We start from the raw sequence: 25686 nt of genomic DNA, 5'->3' as shown, positions 1-25686 counted from the left end.
TCTTTTATTACTGCACACAAGTCTACGTCTTCAAATGTAAACTTTATGTAAGACTCAGTTTACATTTACTTGAAGGACATTATGATGAAGATAATTAGGTGGCTGAAAACTGAGTTTTCTAATTTGATATTCTACATTTTTAGATTTCACCCAAGTGAAATGATGTATTGCTCCACATCACCTGCTCTGATTGCATCTAGTTGTAGCTTCAGTTTCTCTGTTATGTTGTATTAAACTTGATTCAATGCAGTGGTACATCATAAAGCAGCCTGAAGCCAAATCAATAACAATGCAGGGCTCCCATGACTCTAAAACTGAATTACATCGATTTTTTGTCTTTTCAGAAGACTTAAGAAGACTCTTTTATATCAGTATTTGAAAACCATTTTTTACAGAGTGGCTTGGATGTGATGTTGCCTTTTGGCTTCTTGTGTCCCGACTCATACACATCATCTTTATTCATCTGTTTTGATAGATAATCTGCCCTTTTCTCATTTTGACATTTGAAACCTCCGTTTATGTACATATGCTTGAAACTGAAGCATTATATAGTTAACTAGAATGGGCACCCGGTAGAGCGCATACCTTCGCATATCACAAGATTGGGCATTGAATTATGAACATTTTGGCATTAGTTGCATGCCAATTGGATAAAAATTTGCCGTGCTATGGTAAAAAGAAGATTTTGACCTTTTCATGACCTTGACCTTTGACCCGATTGATCCCAAAATCTAATCAAATGGTCCCCGGATAATAACCAATCATCCCACCGAATTTCATGCGATTCGGTTTAATACTTTTTGTGTTATGCGAATAACACGCATACAAATAAATAAATACACGGCAATCAAAACATAACCTTCCGCATTTTCAATGCGAAGGTAATAATTATGCTTCAGTTTCAGGTCCTGGACACTGTCATGGCTCAGTAGGACACTTGAATAAACCATCGTTAATGTTATAAGTACAACCTGTGCTTATGACAAGTCAAAATGTGTGCTGGCCGTTATGCTTTCCTTTTTCCTGCATGTTTGTAAACAAGTCTTGCAATTTTGTATCTAATATATTTCCACTTACATTTGTATTGCCATTTTGCCATTATTTGTGATTGGGATTTGGCATTTAACAGAGCACTTTCGATTTTTCACTCTCGATTTTCAAGCTGCTGGTTAATATACTGTTCAAAATGTCTCTTCATGTGGTTTATTGTCCCTAAGTATGAGTGTTTATGAGATATTTCATTTTTAATTTTTTCTGGGCAAATTGCCCTCCTTCTGTCCTAATACAAGCTTTTTGAAAATGTAAAGTCAAACACAGCCATATAGAGAATAGACACACCGACTGGTGTCAATTTAAAATCAGTGGCATCAGGTCAAACAGTACAAAGTTCATCACAAAATATCTCCTCCATCCAGTCTGCACTCATGTGGAAGCGGTCCAAAGGGTGACCTTATTGAAAATATTCGGTGTGGGTTTACCATGGGTGCACAGGGCCTTTACATTGAGTATTGAAGCAGCTTCAGTTTCAGGAAAAAGACCCCATACAGCCATTATAGACAAGTCGTTGCAGGTTAAATGTGTTCTATGGCTGTGTTTCATTGAGGTGGACCAGGGCACTGGAATTGGCCCAATGACTGGCTGTTACACACCAACGTCAAAATGGTTGTTGTTCTAGTGTGCATGCAGTCTTACTGTGAAAGTTAAACACTAAAACTGATGAACTTAGGTATATATTCTAACCTACACATTATGGCACCATTTTATTTTGGGTGCGTATATAATGATCTAATATGCGGCAAATTCACAACTTCCCTGGTGGTCTAGTGGTTAGGATTCGGCGCTCTCACCGCCGCGGCCCGGGTTCGATTCCCGGTCAGGGAACGACTGTTTTGTAAAATGTTCGAGGACCGAAGACGACGTTCTGCAGGGAGGACAGGGAGTTGATTCAATTTATGATTACTAAACCCGCCGCAACCGCAAGGATATACATTAAATCTACACATTCAAATGCAAGTTATCTTTCTATTTCAAACGTGTGTGTAAAGTAGTATCTAGAAAATTTTGGGATAAACCGGGTCAGTCATGGAAAGGTCAACATCTTTTTTTTAACCATAGCACGATACATTTGTGTCCAATTGTCATGCAACTAATGCCAAAATGTTCATAATTCAATGCCCAATATTGTGATATGCGAAGGTATGCACTCTACCGAGTGCCCGTTCTAGTTTCTTATTTTTCCAGACAGCAACGGAATTGTGTACATGTCAATCAATTGGGAGATTAAACCGTATATCAATACAAACTATGGTTTAAACAGGTAACAGAAGTGACTCAAACTGAGGTTTATTAAAAGATATTGACCTCTAGTGGTCAAAGAACAGAACACAGGATGCAAACTACTGTAATTTACCATTTTCACTTCTTGCCTTTACAGTCACAATTAACTTTTCAGTCAGTGCTTCATGATACGTTTAACAGAACACGCATTAAATTGATCTTACAGTTTCCTTGTCATTAACTTTTTATATCCAATATTTTGCATAACATCATTCAAGAACATGTAAGAGAAGGTGCAAATAGTTATGGATATTTCAACTTTAATCACATTATTAACAATTCTATAAGTAATAAGGACTCAGCTCTGCCATCCTGAACTAGATACAGTATCTGGTGTTTTTCAACATAGGGAATGTTAACAATGTCCCGACTGCATTACCGTTTCATCTGTGAAAAGTTAAACGTAACCACACACACACACACAAATTGACTCGTCAGTCAGGCCAGTATTTGTCGCTTGTTTGCTTCACAAGTATCAGAAAGACACAAGAACAGAGAAAAAGAAACGCAAACAGCTGGGTGGCTATTTGTGCAGGCTGTGTGCCTGGAAAGTTCCGTTGTCCTGACCAATCTGATACTGTTGACACAGTATTAATGTCAGAAGGCATTTCTTTGTTTCCCAGGATGCTCCTCTTTGTCATGTAAAAAAAAATGAAAATAATAGACTGAATAATTAAATGCATGAGCAGCAAAATGGTGGACAACAGGTTGGCACGTAGAGCTACTCCAAGACAACGGTGCCGCCCGCTGCCTCCAAGGATGCTTTCAATTTCTCCGCCTCTTCTTTGGATACATTGGTTCGGATTTCCTGGGGAAGAGACTCCACTAGTCTCTTTGACTGGTTTAGGAAAGACAGATGAAAAGATTTAGTGTGATGTGGAAACAGGAACTAGGACACTGTCCTGAGTCAAAGTGCTACATGGTATAGAAACCAATAATATACCTTTAAAAAAAGAGACTAATATTAGAGTCCGATCGTGGTTGTTGAAATATTCCTTCTTTATTAGATTAATAATGACGCTCTCGTTTTCATAGATATTACATCAAACACCATAAGTAATCTGGGATACCAAATATATTTTATTATATTTCATATATTATTGTGAGTCTACTTTTGGCACTACAAACCTTTATTATTGTGGAACATACACACATTGGATCAACTGTCTAAATGTATATTAAGGGCACAATGTGGAGTTTCCTTGTAAACAAGGTTTCTTAACTTAACACATTGTGTGTGTGATCTTAAGGTGGAACAAACATGTTAAATGTTTTAAAGAATATTTAAAAACTTGCACTGTTCATATTCTAGTGTGCCCACATGCAGCCCTTGACAATGCGTTTGCTTGCTTTCGGCATTTATTGGCACTTTACCACCACCTGCTGTCCATCAGCAGACATTATTCCTCAGTGTTAGCGGTGGTCAGAACCTCCACCGGTCACCTTTAGATGGCTCAATATTAAGCACTAAGCACCAATGATGAGACTTACCTGCACCAGATTCAGGCCTTGGATGCAGTTCTTCACTTCTTTTATCAGTTTAACTTTTTCAGGTGCCTTAAATTCTGTCAATTTGACTGTAAACTGAGTCTGCTCCTTTATGACTGGTGCCTCTTCCTCGTCTGCAACCTAGTTTCAGATAGAGAAAACAATATACATTCAATTTGCTAACTAAACTGACAAGAAATTTGTAAATATATATTTTTTTTAAATAAATATCCGATGTCAAAGAAGTGTTTTTTGGTAATTTATTGAAGTTGTAGTTCATAGAGGGAGTGGTAGCAGATGATGTTATTTTGCCTAAGTGTTACAGTTAAATCATCTACTTTCTGTACTTACAGCGGCAGGTAAAGCTGAGGGAGCCATCGGCATCATTCCAACATCCTGAATGTTCAGAGTTTTCTGCAAAAAAACAACAGATTGTCACTCAAAATGAGCTGCAGCGGTCTGACGGGACGTATCGTGGTTTAGAGTCAGTGGCTTGTCGACAAACCTTGAGCAGCTCGTTGAGGTCGGACACCTCTAATAAAGTGAGGCTGGCTATGTCACCGACGAGCTGTTGTATTTTCGGGGAATACCGTTTGGGTGCTCCGTCAAGAGGAGGGATGGCGATGGCGTCTGAGTGGAGGGCAGAGCTGGTCTTCAGAAGTCTGAGAGCACACAAGGCTGGCGTTTGTCGCTGAAGCTGTTGCCTGGAAAATGAGAACATTGATTAGCTGAGGTCCTTAGATCTCAAGACACAAGACACAGCCAATCCAGATGTGCAGCAGTCATCAGAAGGGATCTTAAATTCTGACAAATGCAGAAACTTAAACTGTTTATCAAAAAAGTGCTCCGCTTTAGAAAAGGATGAGGTTTTCTGTCAGTATGGTAAAAACAACCAATCTTTGTCTCAGTACAATAGATGTTTGGGCAGATATGAACTCCAACATTATTAAATGAATGCACAATGTACCACTGACAAGTTAATCCTGATGCATCTTAAATTACTGGATCATAATGCATTCACACCTGTCTCATGTGATTAGCTGACACATTATGTGGTTTATGCTCAATCTAAAAATCACCCCAATTTTTTTTTAAAGTGGGTCTCCATGAGTGCACCTATCACAGACCAGTTCAATTGATTATTCTTTCTAGAAAGATTGTAATTTTGCTTGAAGTGGTAAAATAATTCATTAAATTACAAGAACTAGAATCACACCTAAAACAATATCATTATTCATGGTTTAATTGCACGACCGAGTACATATGTCGATAACCGGTTATATAATTAAAATCAAAATTTCTGAGTTGCAGCTTCAAAACTGTCAGTTGTCTGTGACTTCTATGGAAGAACACGTGATATATAATAATCGTTGGCGTCAAAACATGCAGTTGACATAATTGTTGCTCAGCAGATAGTGATCCTCATATATATCCTTTGCCTCTTCTTATGTCACGCACAGATGAACCCGATCGGTTCCTGAACATACAACCTGTAGTTAATGTAAGAGAGCAAGCGAAGAGATGCAGCTTGCAGTCAGTCGAACAGCAAAAACTAACAAGCCTTCCAACGAGCACGCGAGGTTGACCTTGGTGACGTCAGTCGCTCCGAAGAGGAGCACATCAAATAGATGCTACTTTAAAAAAAAAAACGTTTTGCACCAGGACGCCGTGTTTCACGTGAACAACTGCATAACATTACGTCGCGTTTAGACAGTTAGTTATAGCCTGAATAAGCTCAGCTGACGTCACTGACGGCCAATACCAACGTTAGCTAACATGTTTCACATAGCGTGTCTGAAACAAACGGCTGCGGACTAAATGCAGCGTCTGTATTCAGACGAGCTGCAGAGTCGACGGCATGTTTCACGACCGACGTAAACGGCAGCAGCCACAGACTGTCTGCCCTTGAGGATGCAGGCAGTCGGATCCTGATGGACCGTTGCCTCCATTTACGTGCTTGTTCCGCGAACGTTACGTACCGGTGTGAGGTCGCTGCGACCCGCAGCGCGGTCTGGAGGCAGCGGCTGGTGCGGTACATGCTAACGTTAAGTGGAGCCGTTTCCCCCGGTGTCTCTTAAAAATAAAACAAGCAAAGTCTGTCACAGCCGGGTCCCTGTTCGCTCCCTCTGCCTCATAAGCACATGGCGTCCTCTCTGCTGCCTCTATTCTCCTGACCTACCCGCAATGCATTGCGTGAACTCCTAGAAAACCTACGGGAACCCATAAGGGACGTGTGAAAAGAAAAAATAACTGTGCATACGCTGATATTCATACAGATAATAGCGCAAGGATCAATACGTGTATTAATCGATAATACTACGAACTAAATTCATATATATTAATTATATAGTATAAATATAATATATATATAAATCAACCATGTTGCTGCAGTTTTTCTACTATGAACACCAGATGACAGTCAACACTGGTTCTAAACATACTCAGGTATGATACAATACATCACCATGCAATATGATCACACACATTATGATGGTTATCATATTGATCGGCATTGCTATCCAGAGACAAACGTATTAAATATACACTTTTATTAATCCCCAAGGGGAAATTAGTTCTCTGCATTTAACCCATCCTTAGTTATTAAGGAGCAGTGGGCTGCGGTGAAGCGCCCGGGAAAAAGTATAAACTGTGTGTGTGTTTGTGTGTCATATCTGTACTGTACAAGTCAGTGCTTAACAGGGAGGAGCAGAGAGGGAATCCTCTTAACCAAATAATCTCTGCAACGATCTGCTGTTACAGTCCACCACGATCAGTGTCCACCAAGATGCCATTTGGCAGCTAGTTTCTGTCAAACAGCATAAGTTAAGGTAAGAAGAATCCTCTGAGACAGAAAAGCAATGCATCCACAGGCATACTAAATGATAGGGTAACATGTCCTTCTGCTGTCTCCTCAGGCAGCGAGGAGCAGGGAGAGTCTGTGTTTAATGCTTGAAGATGTACCGGAGGACCAGTCCCACAGGCAGCTGTTCGCCTTAAGAGCTGGGCCCTGAAACTGGGCGGCATGTCATACGTTTTACCCAGAAGATGTCCTTTGTTACCTGGCAGCTATCAGACATCACAGCGTCGTCTCAGGTCAGGTTTGTGTCCGACAGAAAAAGGCTCCCAAATAGCTATATGGTCATACAGTCAAGTGTGTGACAGCGAGATTTGTAGACAACAGGTTATGCATTTCCAGTTATGTGAATATGAAATAGCATGTGATTTATTTATTTCAAATAAAAATAAAAATGTAAGATTAAGTCTGCATACTCACTTTCAGTATTAAGAAATACATTGCTGCAACCCATGCACAGAATGTGCTTCAGCCTGTCCACCTGGATGCCAACGAAACAATATAAACTTTTTCCAGGTGTATGCGATCACGATGGCACCATTGCACCACGTTGTAATGAACACCTGGATGCAGAGCTTCGACAAATGTGAGTGGCCGTTTACATACTCTAATGCAACAATATGCATCTGGGTGTAAATAGACTGACATGTTTAACCCTTTTTACACAGGAATCCATAGTGGGGTCTTCCAGACATCGATGTGCTGAGACAGCTGGCCGATGGGAGCGGGATGCGCATGGTGAGTCACATGCTTCAGCACCAGGTAACAATACCTGGTAATAACCTCAATATAGTTTGTCCACCTTTATTGTTTTTTATCTCTAGATTGAGATGGCAGAATACTACAAATGCCTCATCTTCAGAAAACTTTGGGAAGCCAAAGTGCACAAAGAAAAGCTCATTTTCTTTTGGAATGCACAATAATTAGTTTTATGTCAAAGTACATTTCATCTTATCACTTATCAATGTCATGTTATGGCCCTCTGAAACATGAATTTAGGTAGCATGGAACACTTTATTTACATGAATAAATGTTCTCATACCCACACATCGCTTTCTTTTCCAATCCTAAAAAAAAAAAATTGAAGCAAGTGGACAATAAGAACCAGATATTTATTAAATATAATTTTAAAATTAATTTTAAAGTCAGACAGATCAGTATGATGCAATAAAGAAGTTCACAGATGGCAACTGAAGAGTTACAGGAATCACTGATTGGGTGCGTGATACATACATACATGCGGCACATGTTTGCTCTGCTAGCATTTCCACATTTCTGGAGAGTAAAGTACAAGTTAGAAACGAGCGCCCACCTTTATTTACGACGTAAATGTCCTCATCTGTGACAGTTGCAACCCAATGCAGACGTCAAGGGGTGGCCGGAGGTTTTTATAGGTTAATTTACTTGCATCGGCAACACAAATCATTTTAATAAAGAGATGCAGGCTGCTACTAGAGCGACTGTAGTTTGTTTCATGGTCACGAGCTGTGTCATTTTTAACTATTAAATGTATTAAACTATTTTTGAGGATTAAACAACCACCCAGCTAATGTTCTAACACTGCTCCCCCAATGCCCAATCCCTGAAATAGGTTTCGTTATTCTAAGAAAGTACATGAAGACACTTGTTAATCCAAGCAGTGCACAACAAATGAATGCCAAAGCAAGACGTCCCCAGTTGGGATGGAACCTACAGCTGCAATGGCACGCTGTGACCATGATGGAGATCTGAGTTGGAGCCATACGCGTCAGGCCTTTGACTGTGCTTTCTCTCCCTAGACATCGCACCCACAATCTCAGCACTTAAAGATATCTCTCAATCACTGCCCAAACTGATAGAATACGTTGCAATAATTCACCTCAATTTCAGAAAATAATTAAACTTTAACATGCAGATTTTGCTTTAGAAAAATAGGAGACAAAGGATGGTTATGTCTTTTCCTTTTTGTCCTCAATTATTATCATACTTCCTTTTTTTTGGTTTAATACCACTGACTATTTCTGACCTTCAGTTAGTCATATAATGAGGACATACTACATACATATCAGCTGGAAAGAGGGAGGAAGAGGGCGAAAGAGGGTTAAGGTGCCCTCTCTTGCAGCTTCACCCTGCATACCCATACTACAGTGGGGGAGAGGTAAGGAGAGCGACAGTTCTGCAACATCATCACAATAGTTTACATTGCCACGACATCACAGCAAGGTAGGAGGTGGGAGGTGTGTGTGATTCCAGAGGGCGGAAAGTCTGAATAGTGAGGGGAAAGACCAAAGGAGGCGAGAGGGTGTAGTGTGTCAGACCCTGCAGCATGCAGGCTTTCAATCAAAGGAGATGAGCTGTGCCTCTGTACTGCCAGGCACATCCTGAGGGACCTGCTGCTGCTGCTGTTGCTGTTGTTGTTGTTGTTGCTGCTGTTGCTGCTGTGGGCCGCCAGGGGGAGCAACCTAGCAAGAAAAATGGTAAAGGTAAAAAAAACAAAAAACAAGAGGGTTGGTGAGGATATATATATATATAAAAAAAGAAGCAGAAATCAAGAATAAAATCATTATCCAAGAAGGAGGCTAGAAGAAGAGGCTAACCTGTTGGTACATGGGCGGCTGGCCGGGCATGTACTGCTGTTGTGGGGGCATATTGGGGTCCTGTCCTGGCAATGCTGAAATCATGTTCTGCATGGCGTATGGCTGGTAGCCCACGTAACCCATACCGTTGGTGGGGGCAGGCTGGGGCATCGGGGGCAAACTCTGGGCCTGAGAGACAGCATTCTGCATAGAACAAGGACAATATCGAGTGGGCTGATTATTTCTCTTTGAATATTTTGGCTGTAGTTCTCATCATGAAAAGAAAGTGAGTCAATCAGACCTGGTAGCCCTGTGTGGGTGTGGGCTGATAGTTGGAGTAGGGTGGACTAGTTGTGGGCGGAGCCTGACCAGGTGGAGGAGCAGGCTGCCCGTTACTGCCTGCAGCCTGGTACACGTATGCATTTACCATATTGGGTTCTGGAAGGAAGAGAGGACAATTAATCGGTCACATACACACACACACCGAGAAATGTTTCCCGACTAAATATTTTTGCCGTGCAGCAATCGAACATGGTCGATTTTCTATATGTGAAACTATCAAAAGTAGGTCTTTTCACCTGGGGCAGCACTGGGCATGGCCTGGTACTGTGGTGGTGCAGTCTGCCCAGGCTGGTTCATATAGACGTTGTGCATAGGTGAACCCTCCACAGAACCTGCAGGGCTGAAGGTACCCGGGTAGCTGGGTGGAGCACCGGGCTGGTACACGACCCCTCCCGCAACATTGGGGGGCAAAGACTGCATATGTAGAACAGCAGACGTATTATATATATATATAAATCAGACATTTAATCTCAAAGGAGTTATAAAAAAGGTAAATATGGTGTCTAAACTTCCATTTTATGATCAAAACCGATAAATACATCGTACTGCTGATTGGAATTACAAAGAGCATCGTAAATACTCTAGTGCTGTGGTCCTCAGTCATTCAACATGAAGACATAAAGCATGCGTCTTGCCAACGTGTCGCACAGGGAGCTTCCCTCTCAACCACCCTGCTAATCCCAATGACGCATGCAGTGTGTACCTGAGCGTAGGGCAGAGAGAACGCAGGCATTTGGGCCCTCATCTGGATCGTGTGCTTCTGCTGCTCCAGACGCATCTGCCTCTCCTTCTCCTGCTCCTGGAGACGCTGGATGGCCAACTGTCTTTGCATCTCCAGGTACTCCTGCAGTTCAAAGACAAAGACTCGTGAGCAAGGTAATGAACAGTGTATCAACATGTGCAGTTTCCACGGAGAGCCTCATTTCATCACCTGTTTCTTCTGCCTCATGATCTCCAGTTTTTGCGCCAGCTGGATATGCCTCTGTCTCTCCGCTTCCTCTGTGGCATGACGGAGCTTCTCTCGGTGTTCGTCCCGAAGCGCGTTGAGGGCTGCCCGAGCATCGCGCACCTGAGCCAACTTGTCCTGCAGCCCCTCATAGTACACTGCGGAGAGCAAACGTGATGCGATAGTTCAGGGACTGGACAAAGCATTGGGATACACACACACACACAGCTAACACTCACATCGCTTCTCATCCAGCTGGTTGAGGATGTCCAGCAGCTGTGGATGCATGTTGTTGATGGACTGGAAGAGCGAGAGCACGGCACTGTCGTTGGTGATGCTGCGCCCGCGCATGTGGTTGCTCTTCATGCGGTTAAGGAAGGTGGTGACGGAGTTCTGCAGAGCCTTCAGAAACTGCTCGTGGTCCTCCTCCGACTCCCCGTTCTGGTACTGCTGCTGCAGGCGGGGACGACAGGGAGGCAAAACACGAAGAGTCATTTGTGGTTTGGGCACTCCAGTTCGGCTCAAAATAAAACATACCAACAGGGTTTTTCCTGCATAGAGAAAATTTGGGCGCGCGCCTAAGCCGTTTTCCCGAACGCCTATGACGAATCCCGAGCGCCTAAGGCAAAAAAAGTCTGCGATGGAAAAAAAAAAAAAAACTGTGTTCATCACGTGCATGTCAGCGAATATGTTCTCAATAGTATGTTTCAAGTCGGCTACAGCCGAACCCTCGTTCTGTTTTGATCAATAGTAATCGAGTTGATAAGCGTGTCTTCTTGTCTGATCAATACGCAACTGTGAGGTGGTGCGCAAATGGACAGAGCGGCCAGCTGCTGATCACTCACTCAACAGCCCGACGTGCACGAATACACCTGGACTATTGTCAATAGGGATGCACCGATCTGATCGGCGCCGATCCATATCGGCCGATATTACCATTATCGGTTTTGATCGGCGTTCTCAAAACGGCCGATCAGATGACGTAACATCTGCGAGAACTATCAGACGTTTCAATCCCGGCGCATCGCAACGGAGACGATGCGCCCGGCGAGGGCCGCAGAGTGAGAGGTCCACGAGGGGATCCTCACCACCGAGCGGCGTCCCCGTCCCCCGAGTTGAATCACTGGGTCAACTCAGCCGACTCTCACATGTCTGAGCCCCTACAGACTGATGCTCACGGTAAACGCATTCGATCGGGAGCGTGCGAGGGTTTTGATAAAGTTAGCAGAAGGATTTATGTGACAACATCCGGTTTTGCAAAGTTAGCGGAAAGAACCACGTGAAACAACATCCGTTTATCAAAATAAGATGACGACAAATCATACACTAGCATATAAAAGTAAACAATTAACTGATTTTGTATCTTTAGAGATCGTTTCTGAGATTTAGCTTAAATTATGCTAACATTAAAACATTTTTACTGTACCAAGGAAGAGTTTATAAAAATAAGTCTGACTTTTGTATGTTAAAAAAGTCCTGTATATAGATTTCCCCAAGAGTTCCAGGAAATGAATAATGCAGATGTGTTCCATACATATCTTAAATCCCCTATAATAGCAATCAAACAATTTTAATGTATCAATTAGGACATTTTTCAAAGTAAAAGTCCTAAATGTTTAAAGAAATCTGTAATTTCTTTAATATTTGAGTTGCTTTATATATGTATTTCCTCATAGTCCTAGGCAATAATGCTACACAATAAATAGAATGCTTCAATCAACACCGCGATCGGTATTATCGGATCGGCAGATACTGATTTCAGTGATCGGTGATCGGCACCCCAAAACCTGATCGGTGCATCTCTAATTGTCAATCTATTAGCCTATCTATTTTAGCAAAATGATTTCCTCAAGCATTGCCTCCATTATTTCTGGGGAAAAAAACCCCAAAAATACATAGATGTCTGCTAATTACGGTGATATAGCAATAGAGACCGTGCGCGCACAGCGCGATAAACATTTTTTTGGGGAGCACCGAAGACCCATTTTGACCCAGGAAAAACCCTGTACCAACCAACATCGGCTCTCGGGACAATGTCAACATACCTCCACTATGCTGACCGGCTGGACAGGGACATGAATTTCTACTGGCTGACTGATTGGTGGAAGAGGCTCAGCCAATGGCACAGGGGCAGGAGCTGAGGGGGTGGGACTCTTGCGAGCCTCTTCCTGCTTCTTCTCCCAGTATGTTCTGTTCAGGTAACGAGCCAGCTGGAATAATGTGACATATAACCATCAGTATTACAAGCATGATGTAAAGTTCCCATTAGTCTATATAAGGCAGGTATTGCAGAATAGAAGAATAAGACATGTACCTCAGGGTCTACATCTTCAGCTGATGGAGCAGAGGAGTTCTGAGGAGAGCACATCGTTCACATTGGTCAGTGACAAAACTAATTTCCAGAATTTGCTCAATAATCAGCAGACGAGTTTATTTAATAACGCAAAACATTGTTTGGTGTGGTAAATAATTAATTGGGCCAGAGAGAAAGGCAGCAGGAGAAGAGGTCTCACCACAGGAGGAGTGTAGAGCGTGCTGACCGGTGGAGCCGAGGAAGTCACTGGAGTGGGATCCACTTTGGGATACATCGAGTAGGAGTTCTTATGCCTCTGTAGGAACACACACATGCATGCATCACTGTCTCTTAGGAGTACAAATACAAAGCAAAGTTTCAGCTGCGCAACCCACCGCTCGATCCTTCTCCTCCGCCTCGCTTTGGGAAAGGGCAATGGCGAGCTGCAGCTCCTCTTCCTCCTGCAGGGCTGCCTCATCTTTCTTGGGAGGCATCTAAAGAGAGAGCAGAGCATTGGTAGGATCTAGAAACAGCCCTACAATAATGAATGTATGAAGAAAAAAAATTAGCCCATACAGATTACGTTGAAGCGGTGGAGATCTGTTTTCGTCTGGGGGAAGACCTTAAATAAGGACTTTCTTCCTCCACAAAATTCATTTCAACTATAACCAGTTAGACCATCAGCAAGGCCATCTCATTTTTTACTTCTACCTGGGATTGTTGAGAGAGCGGGCTGGTCAGGTACTCAGGAGGCAGCTCCACAGGGCCTGGGGTGGGGGCTTTCCCTTCAGCTTTCCTAAGTGGAGGAGAGAGAGTGGGGTGGCTGGGAAGGAGAAGGGATCAGGGAGGTTTAAACGTACAAAGTCAGTCAGTCAACCAAATCTCATTAACATGAAATTATAGCGGACTAGAATGTGTGTTGCTATCGAGTCATTCATATACCAACACCCTTATTTTGCAGCATTGCTCAAAGTGAGTTTATACATAGACCATTGCAACTCAATGTGTTCTTCTGATGAGAATGAGTTATATTTTTCCAGGGGCATCTAAGTGTTAAATACCAAATCAGCAAAGTCTAAATTCGGATAGAATTCATTATAAATAGCTAACAAACAAACCACTTCGGGGAGCTTGTGAAACATAAACAAGCACAAAAACACATGGAAACGGGCGAGTAAAGAAGACGCTGGATTGAATCTTTTTAAATATTCTGCCCTAAACCAAGAAGCTATCGAGGCGTACAGTGATCAGGAACAAAGTATAATAACCAAAGTAGACGGAATATAACTTGAGCAACACAATAACAGACAGTGTCATACTTAGGGATGAGAATTGATACGATTTTAACGATTCCGATGCCTTATCGATTCCTGCTTATCGATTCGATTCCTTATCGATTCTTTTATCGATTCTTATTGGGCAAGGGGTGGAAAAAAAGAGCACAAATGGGTTTATTTACATTAATTTTCTTTTATATAATTTTCTATAATGCTGCACACACCATATACAGTATGTATACATACACATTTACATTTTTTTAAATAACCAAAAACATTTATACATATTCCTCTTGAACTTAAAATAAAACTTACATAACTTAAATAAAATGTATTCTGTTTAATTTAAACAGGTTCCTAGAAATTACAGTGCTCCTTCCTTTTTTAAAAAGGGTATATGAACTGAGCTGCCAAAAATGAAACTAGCAGTGGCAAATACCAAGTGTGCAACCATCAATTGTATGGATCATCAACAATTCTTGTGCAGAAAAATAAGCATGTCTGCTTTCTCCGGGAGGATACGCGATCTTTCAGGACTTATCGTGTCTCCAGCCGTGGAGAACACTCTCTCAGGTGGGGTGGAGGATGCCTGAACACAAAGATATGAGGAGGTGTACAAGACGTGCTAGCTGTAGCCCAGTGGTCCCCAAACTACGGCCCGCCTCCCCATTTGGACCGGCCCCCTGAACAATACCAGAGACGCGTTCCGATTTATTATTTTTTTCACCTGGCCCGCTGCCGTTGAGATTGCAGTGAGACGCGGAGAAAATGTGAAGTGGTGCTCTTCGCAACTAAACATCTTTGATGAGACGTGTCGCGTCTCGGCCAATCAGCGTTCAGATGTCCACAGCGTTTGGGAAGTTGGGTTAGCTTGAATGTTAGTCCGCTACATATGCTGCTGTCACGCTGCACGGTGTAGCGATACTAACGAAGTACCCGTACGTTAAACACGATGTGAATTAGCATTTTTTTTAAATCGATACTTCATTAAAAGAGCGATCAGAGCGCACGCACTGCTCTGTTAAATGCTGTCTGCACGCGCAGCGCTCACAGCGAGTGGTGCGCGCATCGCTCAGCCGTGATGCGCGCACACAGGTGAGCACACTCTCACTAGCCAATGCCGGAGCTAAGATGTGTGCTTCAAACGAAGGGACAGAAGATAACTTGATCGACTCCACACAATAAAGGCAAATGGCTTCACACAGTGAGTGGTTGTGATCACTTTTGAGGAGTTTACCTTGGACAGAAAGAGATGAAGCGCCGACGTTAGCTGAGCTGCTGCATCGAACACGTGACATTCCTGTCATTTAATTCCATGCTGTGTTCAAATGCTTATTCATATTTGTTGTATTTCCTCCCTTCGACGAAATAGACTTTTTACACACGTTACAAGTGGCGTAGTTGTCATTTTGTCGTGTGAAATAGAGCCAAACTTTAGAACTCTTCTGCCTAGTTGCCATGTTTGCTGCAGTCTGAAGAAGAAACGAAAAAAGTTCGCGCATGCGCAACGCCACAGAGGACCGTTAGCAGAACCGTTAAGGAATTTGGCTGACGATCCCAAACAATCGGTTCACTGGGAACCGGTTCTAAAACAGAAGCGGTTCTCGATTCCCATCCCTAGTCATACTGCAGCTCATGACGTTGTGCTCTTCAGACATAGAGACACTGTTCAGAACCACCATCCACACTTCACACTGTGAGACCGACGTGGCGACTCACTTGTTAAGCAGCTCGAAGCAGGGCTCGCAAACACGCACTTCCTTCTCTATGCCAAACTTTGGGATGGTGGAGTACTTCGACGAACACTTGCCACAGAAGATCTGGCCACAGGCTCGACAATGGTGCTGGACAAGAACACACATCAAGGTCAACTGCCGGACATGCGCCACCAACATTTACTCCACACACACACACACACACCAACAAATTCACCTACACACACACACACACAAATGAATAAAAGGAAACCATAAAATCTCAAAGCCCCTGCCTACCTTTCTTGTCATAACTCCAAACTGGACTCTGCACCGGTGGCACTCCTCAGCATCAACCCAGTCAGGGGCCTGGACCAAGCAGACAGGCGTCACACATGAGGACAGATGTGCTCACATCACCTCTTCTGAGTAGTTCAGTGCCAATAACCAGCTCCTAACCAGCTCCAAATCTACAATTGATCACTTTTAAACCATTGATGCCTATGGTTTATGTTTTATTTAATCATTTTTTTATTTTTTATGTCTTGTTTTAAATTAGAAATGTCCTCACTTAACATTTTTCTACATGTTTTTACCTGTTGCTGCTGTACTTACTGATGAGTCGCCAACTTAATTTCTTTGTATGTTTTTACAATGACAGTAAACATCCTTATCCTTATCCAAATATCAGCGACAGATGTCACAAACTCTAACATCAGCGAAACAAGAACAACTAAATGGTCTCACTCTCTCAGCTGCAAACATCGCATCACTCTCCTTGAACTCGGGGAACACATGACCTGTGAAAAAGAAAGAAAAAACAGACCTGTTAAGTTACATTATGGTACTAGCAGCGCATTACAAGACATGAATGAAACTAAATACAATTAATCTCAGCCAAATTCCCTGTATGTTTAACACACGTGGCAATAACCAGTTTTTGATTCTAATCAAAATTGTTCTGTAATACAATGTTTTTTAATATTGTTGAGCTTTCCGTTCAGTTTTAAGCCATATTCATACGAGACTAATATTACCAGGAGACCACTTGAGATTTAGAAATGACCCTAAAAAAGCCTCTGTGTTTCATGCAACACATTTGCTAAATATTAGTGTATTTTTACTTACATTTACTGACATTATCTCCAGTGAATGAGAACATTCACTTTCATCAAAAATATACTTTATGATATAATTATTACAAATATTAAATTAAAATAATGTTTATAGAATACACAGAAAGGTCTCTTCAGAAAAAAAGAGAGCAAAACACCTTGCAACTAAATATGAATCCAAATCACGGAGACTCGGATTCACACGGGACTAATAGGAGCTCATGACTTCCGTGTAATTATAACAAATTACGAAAGGCCCCATTGCTGTACTAGTCCCGTGCAAATAGAGCATTAGTCATTCAAATATGGTTAACATTGTATTTACATTTTTTCTAAATTTAATTATAGCTAAGACGGTACTGGAAAACATTTATGAGGGTAATTATTCTTTCAGAGATGCTTGAGCTTCCTTTCAGCCAAGCTTAGTGGGAGGAAACCAAAGTCAAACACAGCATGTGTCCTCTTACCTTCCACTTTCATGATCTGATAAGTGTCTTGGACCACCTTATATTTGGGCTCGTTGCGGAAGGCATGAGCCCAGGCCTGGATCAGGTACAGGATCTTATTCCTTACATTCGCTTCCGTCTGTTTCTGGTGGTAGAAGAACCACACAATGAAATAAAAAGCCTCGGCAATCCCTCGTTTATAAAGCGTTCTGTTGTCCAAGAACATTGGTACCAGTGAGCTTTTCAAACAGCATTGAGTTTGGCTACAACAGAGGTGAGAAGTCCTTTGTTCTAGTCTGAAAAAACACTCCTGTCACAAGGCTATGACATCATCAGGAAGTGGAAACCAGCATGAGCTGCAGGAGCTTGTGTCACATGACGCAGCAAAGAGCCAATCAAATATTGCTCGTCAGGCTGTTATGTAGCCTGTTGCCTGACATGGTGAAGCTTCCAGCCAAGATATGGTGAGACAAATCACCCCGTCTGTCACGAAACACTGTATCCAAACTTCACACTGCTTTTTTACATAATACATAGTGGCACTGATATCATTTATATATTATTTAAACACATTTAGGTGTGAAACAAATAGTGCACGACTAGATAAACAGAAAATAAACTGGAAAAGAATCCCAGAATTTATCATTTTGGATGTTAGGGATCAAACAACATTGCCCAATACTTACTGGTTTCAGCTTAAATATGAGGATGTGCTGCTTTTCTCAGTTTATTATCATAGCAAATTGAAAAACTTGGGATTTTGGACTGCTAGTCAAACAGCATAAGTTGACTGATAATAAAATAATCGTTAGTAGCTCATATCCTCAACTCTGAGTTCAGTTCACATTTGTCAGCAAAGATAGTAACCAGGAAAAGACAGTATTGACTAAACTAGTGTCAGAACTCATGCTAATCTATGTTCAGAACTTATGTTGAGACTTGAAAGATAAAAGAACAGCTAGAATAGTATATTTGAAATGAAACAGAACAGGATTATGAAATGCAAGACATGAACAGAATAAGTGTAACCTTGAGTAAATCCTTCAGTTCCTCCATAGTTTGTTTACTCGCCACCTCATCGTGGACCGTCTGGCCACAGTTCTTCACCACTGACTCCAGGACCTGAAGGGCGAGGTGTCATAATCACATAATCACTCACTATGCCTCTATGTCACACACATTTCATCAAAGAAGCTTTCTCCAAAAAAAGACAAAAGACGTGAAGAAATTAGGACAAAACACGAAGCACTAACACAACAAAAAAGACAGTTGTAACATGTCTTACCTCAAGAGCATAGAGGGCCACATGGGGATTTTTGTCATTCAGCTTCTTCTTAATGGCCCCGATAGCAGACTTAGCTCTGCAGGAACAAACACAAATATTGCTCAATAGAAAATTCAAGGCAATAATGTAAGTAACAATAAACCTAATAAACAGATCAGCTTCAACAGCTGATGATATGATGAATGACTTACTGTGCGTCTCCTTGTCGAATGAGATCACAGATCTGTAGGATGGATTCCCAGTCAGTCTCCAGCAGCAACTGACTGGTGGCTTTATCTGCAGTTAGAACAGAGGGTTAAATTGTTATAATGGTATTGGATTGTATTATTATAGACTTGCTTCATGGAGAACATGTTTGTCTGATCGTTGTCTATATATAGATATAAAGTAGGGTAACCAACTACACTCTTAACCCTTGTGTTGCCTTCGGGTCATTTTGACCCGATTCAATATTTAACCCTCCTGTCGCCTTCGGGTCAATTTGACCCGATTCAATGTTTAATGTCGGTGTTCTTTCGGGAGTCAACAAACAAACATAAAGTACCTCACACTTAAACTTGGAAAACAATATTAATTCTAATAATTTTCTTGAGATTTTAATAGCTGGGGTCATATTGACCTCAAGGGTAAAATATGTTAGTAAATATAAAGGTAACAGGAGGGTTAAACATTGAATCGGGTCAAATTGACCCGAAGGCAACACAAGGGTTAAGTACACCTAGCTAAAAGTAACAGTCTCATGCAACAGTCCTGCAGTAAATCCTTCCGTCATGAAGGGTTTTACATGCGGGTTTGTTTAAACTGTCAGAGGTTTTCAATGAGCTTTAAGATCATTTAGGAGGCTGTTATTTGTGATTATGTTAAATACTGTTGTGTTATAGTGACATGTGTTTCTAATACATATAAAACGACAATGACGTGTATGTATATATAGAAAGATGTACTGTATCTTGTGTTAGGCTTCTTTTGATTATATGCAATCACACAGTAATGTTTTCTCAGATAAATGAACTACATCCATGTGTCTTTTTATTGAGTAAACACATGTAAGTGGTATTGGTTAACCTTGTGTTGTGCAACATTGATATCTGGTAAAACTATTTTTCATTATTGTAAACTAATATAAATGTTGTCTTAGCTTAGTTTCAAAAGATGCCTGATGATTAACACAATGTTTGTACTTATTTCACTTTTTAAAATTTAAATATCATTGAGTGCCTGCACTTATTCCCAAAACGTGGTTGTATGACTGGTTCCACTGTGAGTGTTGTGACATTTGGTGAAGCCAAATTGGGAAGTGGCCTCAGACTGTTTGACAGTTGCTTTGTGGCAATAAATCAACCAATTGCATCATTGGGAATATGTAAAAAGGCACAGCTACAGTTCACTACCCAGTGATGAGGGCCTCAAGGTTTGTTTTGCTTTGCACCGGATCGTGAGGCTGTGGAAACGTCTAGTTTTGTAAACAAGTGGATACAGTGCGTACATGGTGGACATTTCTAAATTCCTGTGTTTCACATTAACACACCAGAGCACAGACAACATGATAATCATCCATCACAATAAGAATGTCCAACATGCACAGAGAGCTGTTTATTAGCAGGCTCATTTCTACCCTAGAAGATCAAGCTCCCCGTCAAAATCAAGGGAAATAATGAGTGGGTTATTACGTAATTGTGTCCTCCAGTTATTAATATACTTCAACGTTGTGGCTGTCAATGTTCAACATGTACAACAAACGTGGCTAATAAGCCCCCTGACGTCACTTGTGCCAGCTGTATATCGATAGAAAGGTAACGATCTAAACCAGGACTCGTTTAGCTCATCAACCTGTTGGGGAGCTAACGGAGGACCACACGTAGAAGTCACAAGTGTATCTCACGAATGGCTGCTTGCTTTCACAAACAGTCCAGTCACAAGTTACACAGTAACGCTGTTACTAACTAACGTAAATAACGAAGCTGTCGGAAACCACCAGCCTCTCTTATTTAAGCTAACAGCGCAAGAGAACACACGGAGACGGTGCCGCGGCTTTGGGGCGACTGCGAGGGGGAAATCACAACGGACCAACCCGATTGTAATGCAGTTTAATCGGGCTGCTGAAGCTCAGTCTGGGCCTCCGAACAATCGCAGCGAGACTGTTAGCTGGAGTGAGTTAGCTGGCCCGAGAGCCACAGCCCTGTCAAAACAACGCGCTGGGAAAACATCGCACTTTGACTCACAGTTGGCTCGTAAACCACCAACTCAACGAATGAGCCCATAACTTACCCAGCAGCCTCTCAAAAGTGCCTCCGCCTTTCCCCATGTCGGATACGACGTGTCAACGTATCTGTCGCGGCGTCTTGTTTTGAGTGAAGCGGAGGTTTCGCCTGTTAGCTCCTCTGTTAGCCACCGAGCACAGCTGTACGGCTCTTCCTACTTCCCACTTCCGCCGGGGAGACGTTAAGGGAGCGTTTCTCTCCCTCTAGCGACGGGTATTTACAACAGCAAGTACATTGTCCAGTTATCACAAAGACAAATACGAATCAGCTTTATCGGCCAAGTATGCGTTACACATTCAAGGAATGTGACTACAGTGTAATATTGTGTTGCATCTCACTCAAAGCGGGACTGATAAAGGAATAAACAAGACTGCTATGGGAGTCGTGAACAACTAGGTGTGCTCAGGCTTCCTAGATGGACAAGTCATATGTTTGTGACTCATAATGTTTCCACTTTCCATGCTGTGTTGAGGAATTTATATACACATTTAAATGTCGATTAAATGAGGCCTTAACTGAGCCAAACACTAAGTGATACAAGATATTGTTCTTGTTTCTGGAAACAGTGTTTGTATGTTTTTAACCACAAGTGACTTTTTACTGCAATGATTATACCTGTGTCCTCATATTGTATTGTATATATCGTGGTTGTATTTGTTGCTATATGGACTCATGAGTCTGAAATAAAAGAAAATATAACGTTGGATATTCATATTCATGTTATAATAATGTCGACAGATGCGTAGTACATGTACAGTAACAGTATACAGTTGTAAAGTAAAATACTATTTCTAGTTCTATTTCAGAAGAAAATATAGTGTTGCCTACTTTTAACTCCACTGCAATATGAAACGTATATATATACCAGTTAAAATGCAACGTTTATATTGTAAGGAAACATGATGAATTAACGAACTAAACAAATTAAATTAAACTACACATTATACAACGTAGGCTTGTTAAAATTAGCAAAAGAGTAACTTGACAACTCTGAAAATCTGTTTTTATCCTGACCTCCAATGATGCAGCACAGGTGTACTCCCGCAGTCTGTGACATCACTGTCCTGTATGGTTGCATAAAGTACACATATTTTTGTCCTCACCAAATCAGTGTTTATATTTAATATTATCTTTAATATGCTGCTTAGATATGAATATACTGCACTTGTCTTACTCTGCGTGTTCCCTGCTGCAGTGTTAATAGGACAGTCGGCCTTACTGTATTCTCCCAGCATTGCCTACTTAGGTCATGTATGAGTCACTACCTAGCACTTGGAACACTGGTGCCCATTGTTATGGTGGTGCTGTAATGCTTTATAAAGTGGCATTGTGTTGCTCTGTCCTCTGCTGAAAAGGACGGACTTATTTGACTGTGTACAGCGAATAGAAAGCAAATACCAAGGTGAACTTTCTATGCAGTTAATCTAGTTTAAAAACATGTCGCTTTGAAAATGAAATTCAGAATCTGCATGCATCGAGTCAGCATGTACAGCAACCAAAGTTCAAGAATCTGGAATGCTGTTAATTTACTGAAATTGTATTTTAAACTCTCTCTGGATAACCATTTACTTAAAGGAGTCTGGAGATTCTCAGAGAAATATTGACAGATAGGAACACACGTCTTGCAACATCCTGTGTTGATATGTGTCTTTGTTCAGTAAAATCTGATCACTTTAGATATCCATGATCGTTGATGGGATGGCTTGTCTATTGTGACTAGAAAACTAGTAAAAAGTACTTTGAGATCACTTGTGCTAAGACATGTGTTTAGTTTGCAGTACTCGTTGTTAACTAAAGGAATCCCATAATTTTTATGTTGAGAAAGAAAGATGTGTTTTCTCTGTCCCTGGTACAAGGAAGAGGAGATGGAAGACAGGAGATGGAGTACCACACACACAAATACACACACACACACACACACACTTCTAGACAATATGGCACCACAAACAAAAGTACACACATCCCCATTGTTCTATTGTTCTTCTCCACTCAGTAGAACCACAGTAGTGTTTACATGAAGGAGAAAAACAACGATTTTCTTATTACAACTATTATACGTCTCTCGAACACATGCAGTTATAAGATCTTATATCCGTTATCATAAAAATGTGAACACACACCATTTGCTTCAGTAGAGAATTTGGAGGACCAAAACGTTTATTGTGTTTTACACCAACATACAGAGAACAAGGTATTATTGAAGAATATCAGGTATGAAATAATAAAATGAGTTCAATTTTCGCCAAACAGCCTCCTGTGGCTTTTCAGAAAAAAAGACGAACTGGAATAACATTAAATATAAAATAATTACAAGGAGCAAAATCAGATGGTGAGGAATAAGGTTTGTCATCGTTTGGGGTGCATTTGAGGGACTTGAGGGCATTCAGATATTTTGGACGCTCAAACGTAACCTTTGACTTGAGAGGCCGGTGCCCTGCGAGGACTACTTTCTCCACTGCTGAAGGTGGGAGAGCCTGGGAGGCCAGGGGGCCCTGACCCGGCATAGAGCAGAGATCCCCCAATGAGGAGCAAGGATGAAGCCCCCCAGCCGATGTACAGGGCAGGGCCGAGCTCACGCTTGTGTGGGGCCGCCACATGTGGATCATAGAAATCCCTGATGATGGAGTGGGCAGTCCAGCAGATGGGGACAAGGTAGAGGAACCCTGCGACGGCAAAGAGGATGCCAGAGATGCGAGCAATACGGGCCTTGAGGCTGTTTACACCGATGCACTTAGTGCACTTGGCTCCGAGGACCCCCAGAGACAGGGCTAGGCCGCAGATCAGGATGGAGAACACGGTGAGGCTTCGGGTTGCCTGCATGTCACTGGGCAGAGCCAACAAGCTATCATACACCTTACACTGGATTTGACCCGTGCTCTGCACAATGCAATTCATCCACAGGCCTTCCCAAATGATCTGAGCCGTCACTATGTTGTTGCCAATGAAGGCAGTGACCCGCCACATGGGGATGGCACAGACTATCACCCCACCCACCCACCCCACAAGGGACATGATCAGGCCCATCAGCTGCATGCCCGTGGTTGCCATGATGAAAGGTGTTGTTTAAATCAGATGGATTCGTCTCTGTTTTATTTCAGTCTCTGTTTGTTGCCGAGGGACAATTTATAGTCCCAAAAAGAAATGTGACAGTCTACAGTGCTGGAAATATTGTGCTCCACTGTAGGATCCTCAGTCCTCAGGTGTTGACAGTGTGGACTTCAGCTTGGGTCACACAAGGACAAGTATCCTGGAATTTAGAACAGAAGAATCAATTTTGATACTTTTTTATCCATCACACAAAGAGTGCTACAAACTCACACATACAAACATATTTCTAAATTCCTACCACTTGGAACAACATGCATGACATTAGGGAAGTATGAAAAGACTACTGGAGCATATATTTATCGTAAACATTTGGAAACAGGCAGCGAGGGCCATGTTTAGTGGATTCCAATGAGAAGCACAGAGAATAGCTGTCTTTGACACAGCTGTGGGTGTCGAGCTACGCCTTGCTTGGTGAGTGGATTATCTCAGAAAAACATGAGGAGACTCTGAACACAAGCATCTTTCATGAGGGCTTGCAGAGTGGGCCAGGAAGACCTATGTCATCTATTTATCTCTGCTCTCAGTATCCACATTTCACCAATTCTGTCCTTGCGCAATTAATCCATAGAAGGCTTCATGACATGGACGGATGAGAAAATGTCAAAAGGATAAGCTTCATCATTTGGTCCCCTTTTAGTTAAACATGTATCCAATACATCCCAATTCAAGAGATGTGTTATTTGATTTGATATGAGTAAAGTGGAACAGTCTGATTTTTTAAGTGGGCAGATAACAATGGATCATATGAATCCTTGAAACCAGAATAATCAGTCTGACAAGCACACATTCTCCCACTGTCCCAAATATTGCGCACACATTTACAAAGACCCCTGAAGACCCCACTTTAATAATATATGCCTTATCTTTTATATAACTTACGGCTTTTTATGTAGTTGTCTATTGAGGAAATTATTTCAACTGAGGCACACGTGATTTATACACTTGCTCCTGAAACTGAGATTATTTACGTAATACTGCATTAAATTGTGATACAGCTAAACATATAATACAATAACTACTAGGAACAGTCTTTATATCTCATTAAACGTATCACATTTCACACAAATGTATTGGTTTTCACGCTCATTTATTTTGAAATTCTGTTCTGAAATCTATTGATATTTACCTCAAAAGAAGGATATTGGACTCTTGCTGCTCCCCTCGGCCCGCAGGCTCGTGCTGCCGGTCCGTTACTTGTGTTGATCCGTTGCGATGCCCGGAGGTGTGGATGACCGACGGCCCTGAGGATTCAGTTCAGTCCCCAGGAAGGCTGGAGGAAAGCGGAGGCTCGGTCTCAGAGGTCAGGTGAGCTGAAGTGGAGCGGGTCGATCAGCTTGGACACCCGGGACTGGACTGGAGATGGGGCTGCCCTCCGAGATGCCAGCGCAAGTCTGTGTGGCGGTGGGCAGAAGCATGTGCTTGTGTGGACGACTGAGTTAGTGTGTGAATGAGTGAATGTGTTTGAGTGTGTCTCCCAGTGCCTGGCGTACGAACACAATGCCCTGCTGTTTGGCTGTGCCCTCCCTCCCTGCTCCTCGTCAACCTCTGTCCCAACCCCACAGCCCCTCACGACCATCCAACTCCGCAACCCATGTTCTCTTCCTTTGGACTCACTTGTTCATTTATGAGAGTCTTCTCTTTTCTTCTAACCTCCTCGTTCCCTTTCAATCTGTTTATGGCTTTCA

At 42.0% G+C, this 25686-nt stretch overlaps 4 protein-coding genes and 1 non-coding gene across 6 annotated transcripts; 2 read left to right on the top strand and 3 right to left on the bottom strand.

Moving 5' to 3' along the window:
* Positions 1-1809: 1809 nt before the first annotated feature.
* Positions 1810-1881, top strand: trnae-cuc (transfer RNA glutamic acid (anticodon CUC)). Its single transcript has one exon. It is a non-coding gene; the product is annotated as a tRNA-Glu (tRNA).
* A 446-nt stretch (positions 1882-2327) lies between these two features.
* Positions 2328-5973, bottom strand: mrpl12 (mitochondrial ribosomal protein L12). Its single transcript, XM_056407211.1, has 5 exons — positions 5805-5973; positions 4331-4529; positions 4177-4239; positions 3829-3966; positions 2328-3175 (listed from the first exon to the last, which is right to left on the bottom strand). Exons 1-5 carry the CDS (start codon positions 5861-5863, stop codon positions 3059-3061), a joined length of 576 nt encoding a protein of 191 aa, XP_056263186.1. The 5' UTR covers positions 5864-5973; the 3' UTR covers positions 2328-3058.
* A 231-nt stretch (positions 5974-6204) lies between these two features.
* Positions 6205-7724, top strand: zgc:103625 (methyltransferase-like 26 B). Its single transcript, XM_056406962.1, is given in 7 exon segments — positions 6205-6270; positions 6741-6821; positions 6823-6923; positions 7106-7174; positions 7176-7265; positions 7348-7417; positions 7504-7724. Coding segments are annotated over 7 exon segments (576 nt in total). The 3' UTR covers positions 7603-7724.
* Positions 7725-7772: 48 nt separating this feature from the next.
* Positions 7773-21517, bottom strand: hgs (hepatocyte growth factor-regulated tyrosine kinase substrate). Of its 2 annotated transcripts, none has more exons than XM_056406809.1 (20): positions 20901-21517; positions 18824-18908; positions 18633-18708; positions 18377-18469; positions 17369-17486; positions 16534-16586; positions 16087-16155; positions 15812-15936; positions 13527-13638; positions 13211-13309; positions 13036-13131; positions 12837-12875; positions 12568-12732; positions 10762-10975; positions 10508-10680; positions 10280-10420; positions 9813-9990; positions 9536-9672; positions 9256-9438; positions 7773-9120 (listed from the first exon to the last, which is right to left on the bottom strand). In XM_056406809.1, exons 1-20 carry the CDS (start codon positions 20935-20937, stop codon positions 8995-8997), a joined length of 2319 nt encoding a protein of 772 aa, XP_056262784.1. In that variant the 5' UTR covers positions 20938-21517; the 3' UTR covers positions 7773-8994. The 2 variants fall into 2 exon arrangements, with proteins under 2 accessions (XP_056262784.1, XP_056262783.1); XM_056406808.1 differs by having other exon boundaries at positions 13521-13638; positions 20901-21516.
* A 1504-nt stretch (positions 21518-23021) lies between these two features.
* Positions 23022-25506, bottom strand: cldnk (claudin k). Its single transcript, XM_056407996.1, has 2 exons — positions 25128-25506; positions 23022-24140 (listed from the first exon to the last, which is right to left on the bottom strand). The coding sequence occupies exon 2, from the start codon at positions 23939-23941 to the stop codon at positions 23294-23296; it is 648 nt and encodes a 215-aa protein (XP_056263971.1). The 5' UTR covers positions 23942-24140; positions 25128-25506; the 3' UTR covers positions 23022-23293.
* Positions 25507-25686: the final 180 nt, after the last annotated feature.

Source organism: Pseudoliparis swirei, chromosome 23 (assembly GCF_029220125.1).
Source record: "Pseudoliparis swirei isolate HS2019 ecotype Mariana Trench chromosome 23, NWPU_hadal_v1, whole genome shotgun sequence".
Taxonomy (NCBI): domain Eukaryota; kingdom Metazoa; phylum Chordata; class Actinopteri; order Perciformes; family Liparidae; genus Pseudoliparis; species Pseudoliparis swirei.
The sequence above is the reverse complement of the archived record's forward strand: the minus strand, read 5'-3'. Positions and strand labels throughout refer to the sequence as shown.

What these genes read in the sequence shown, in the direction of transcription:
- mrpl12 (XM_056407211.1), bottom strand. Translation starts at nt 5,863, where the DNA reads ATGTACCGCACCAGCCGCTGCCTCCAGACCGCGCTGCGGGTCGCAGCG. An exon ending in GTCGCAGCGACCTCACACCG is followed by an intron (nt 4,530 to 5,804) that starts GTACGTAACGTT and finishes CTCATTTTCCAG; the next exon opens with GCAACAGCTTCAGCGACAAA. An exon ending in AAGGCCTGAATCTGGTGCAG is followed by an intron (nt 3,176 to 3,828) that starts GTAAGTCTCATC and finishes TTCCTAAACCAG; the next exon opens with TCAAAGAGACTAGTGGAGTC.
- hgs (XM_056406808.1), bottom strand. Translation starts at nt 20,937, where the DNA reads ATGGGGAAAGGCGGAGGCACTTTTGAGAGGCTGCTGG. An exon ending in AACTGAAGGATTTACTCAAG is followed by an intron (nt 17,487 to 18,376) that starts GTTACACTTATT and finishes CACCAGAAACAG; the next exon opens with ACGGAAGCGAATGTAAGGAA. An exon ending in AGCCGGTCAGCATAGTGGAG is followed by an intron (nt 10,976 to 12,567) that starts GTATGTTGACAT and finishes CCCCGCCTGCAG; the next exon opens with CAGCAGTACCAGAACGGGGA.
- cldnk (XM_056407996.1), bottom strand. Translation starts at nt 23,941, where the DNA reads ATGGCAACCACGGGCATGCAGCTGATGGGCCTGATCATGTCCCTTGTG.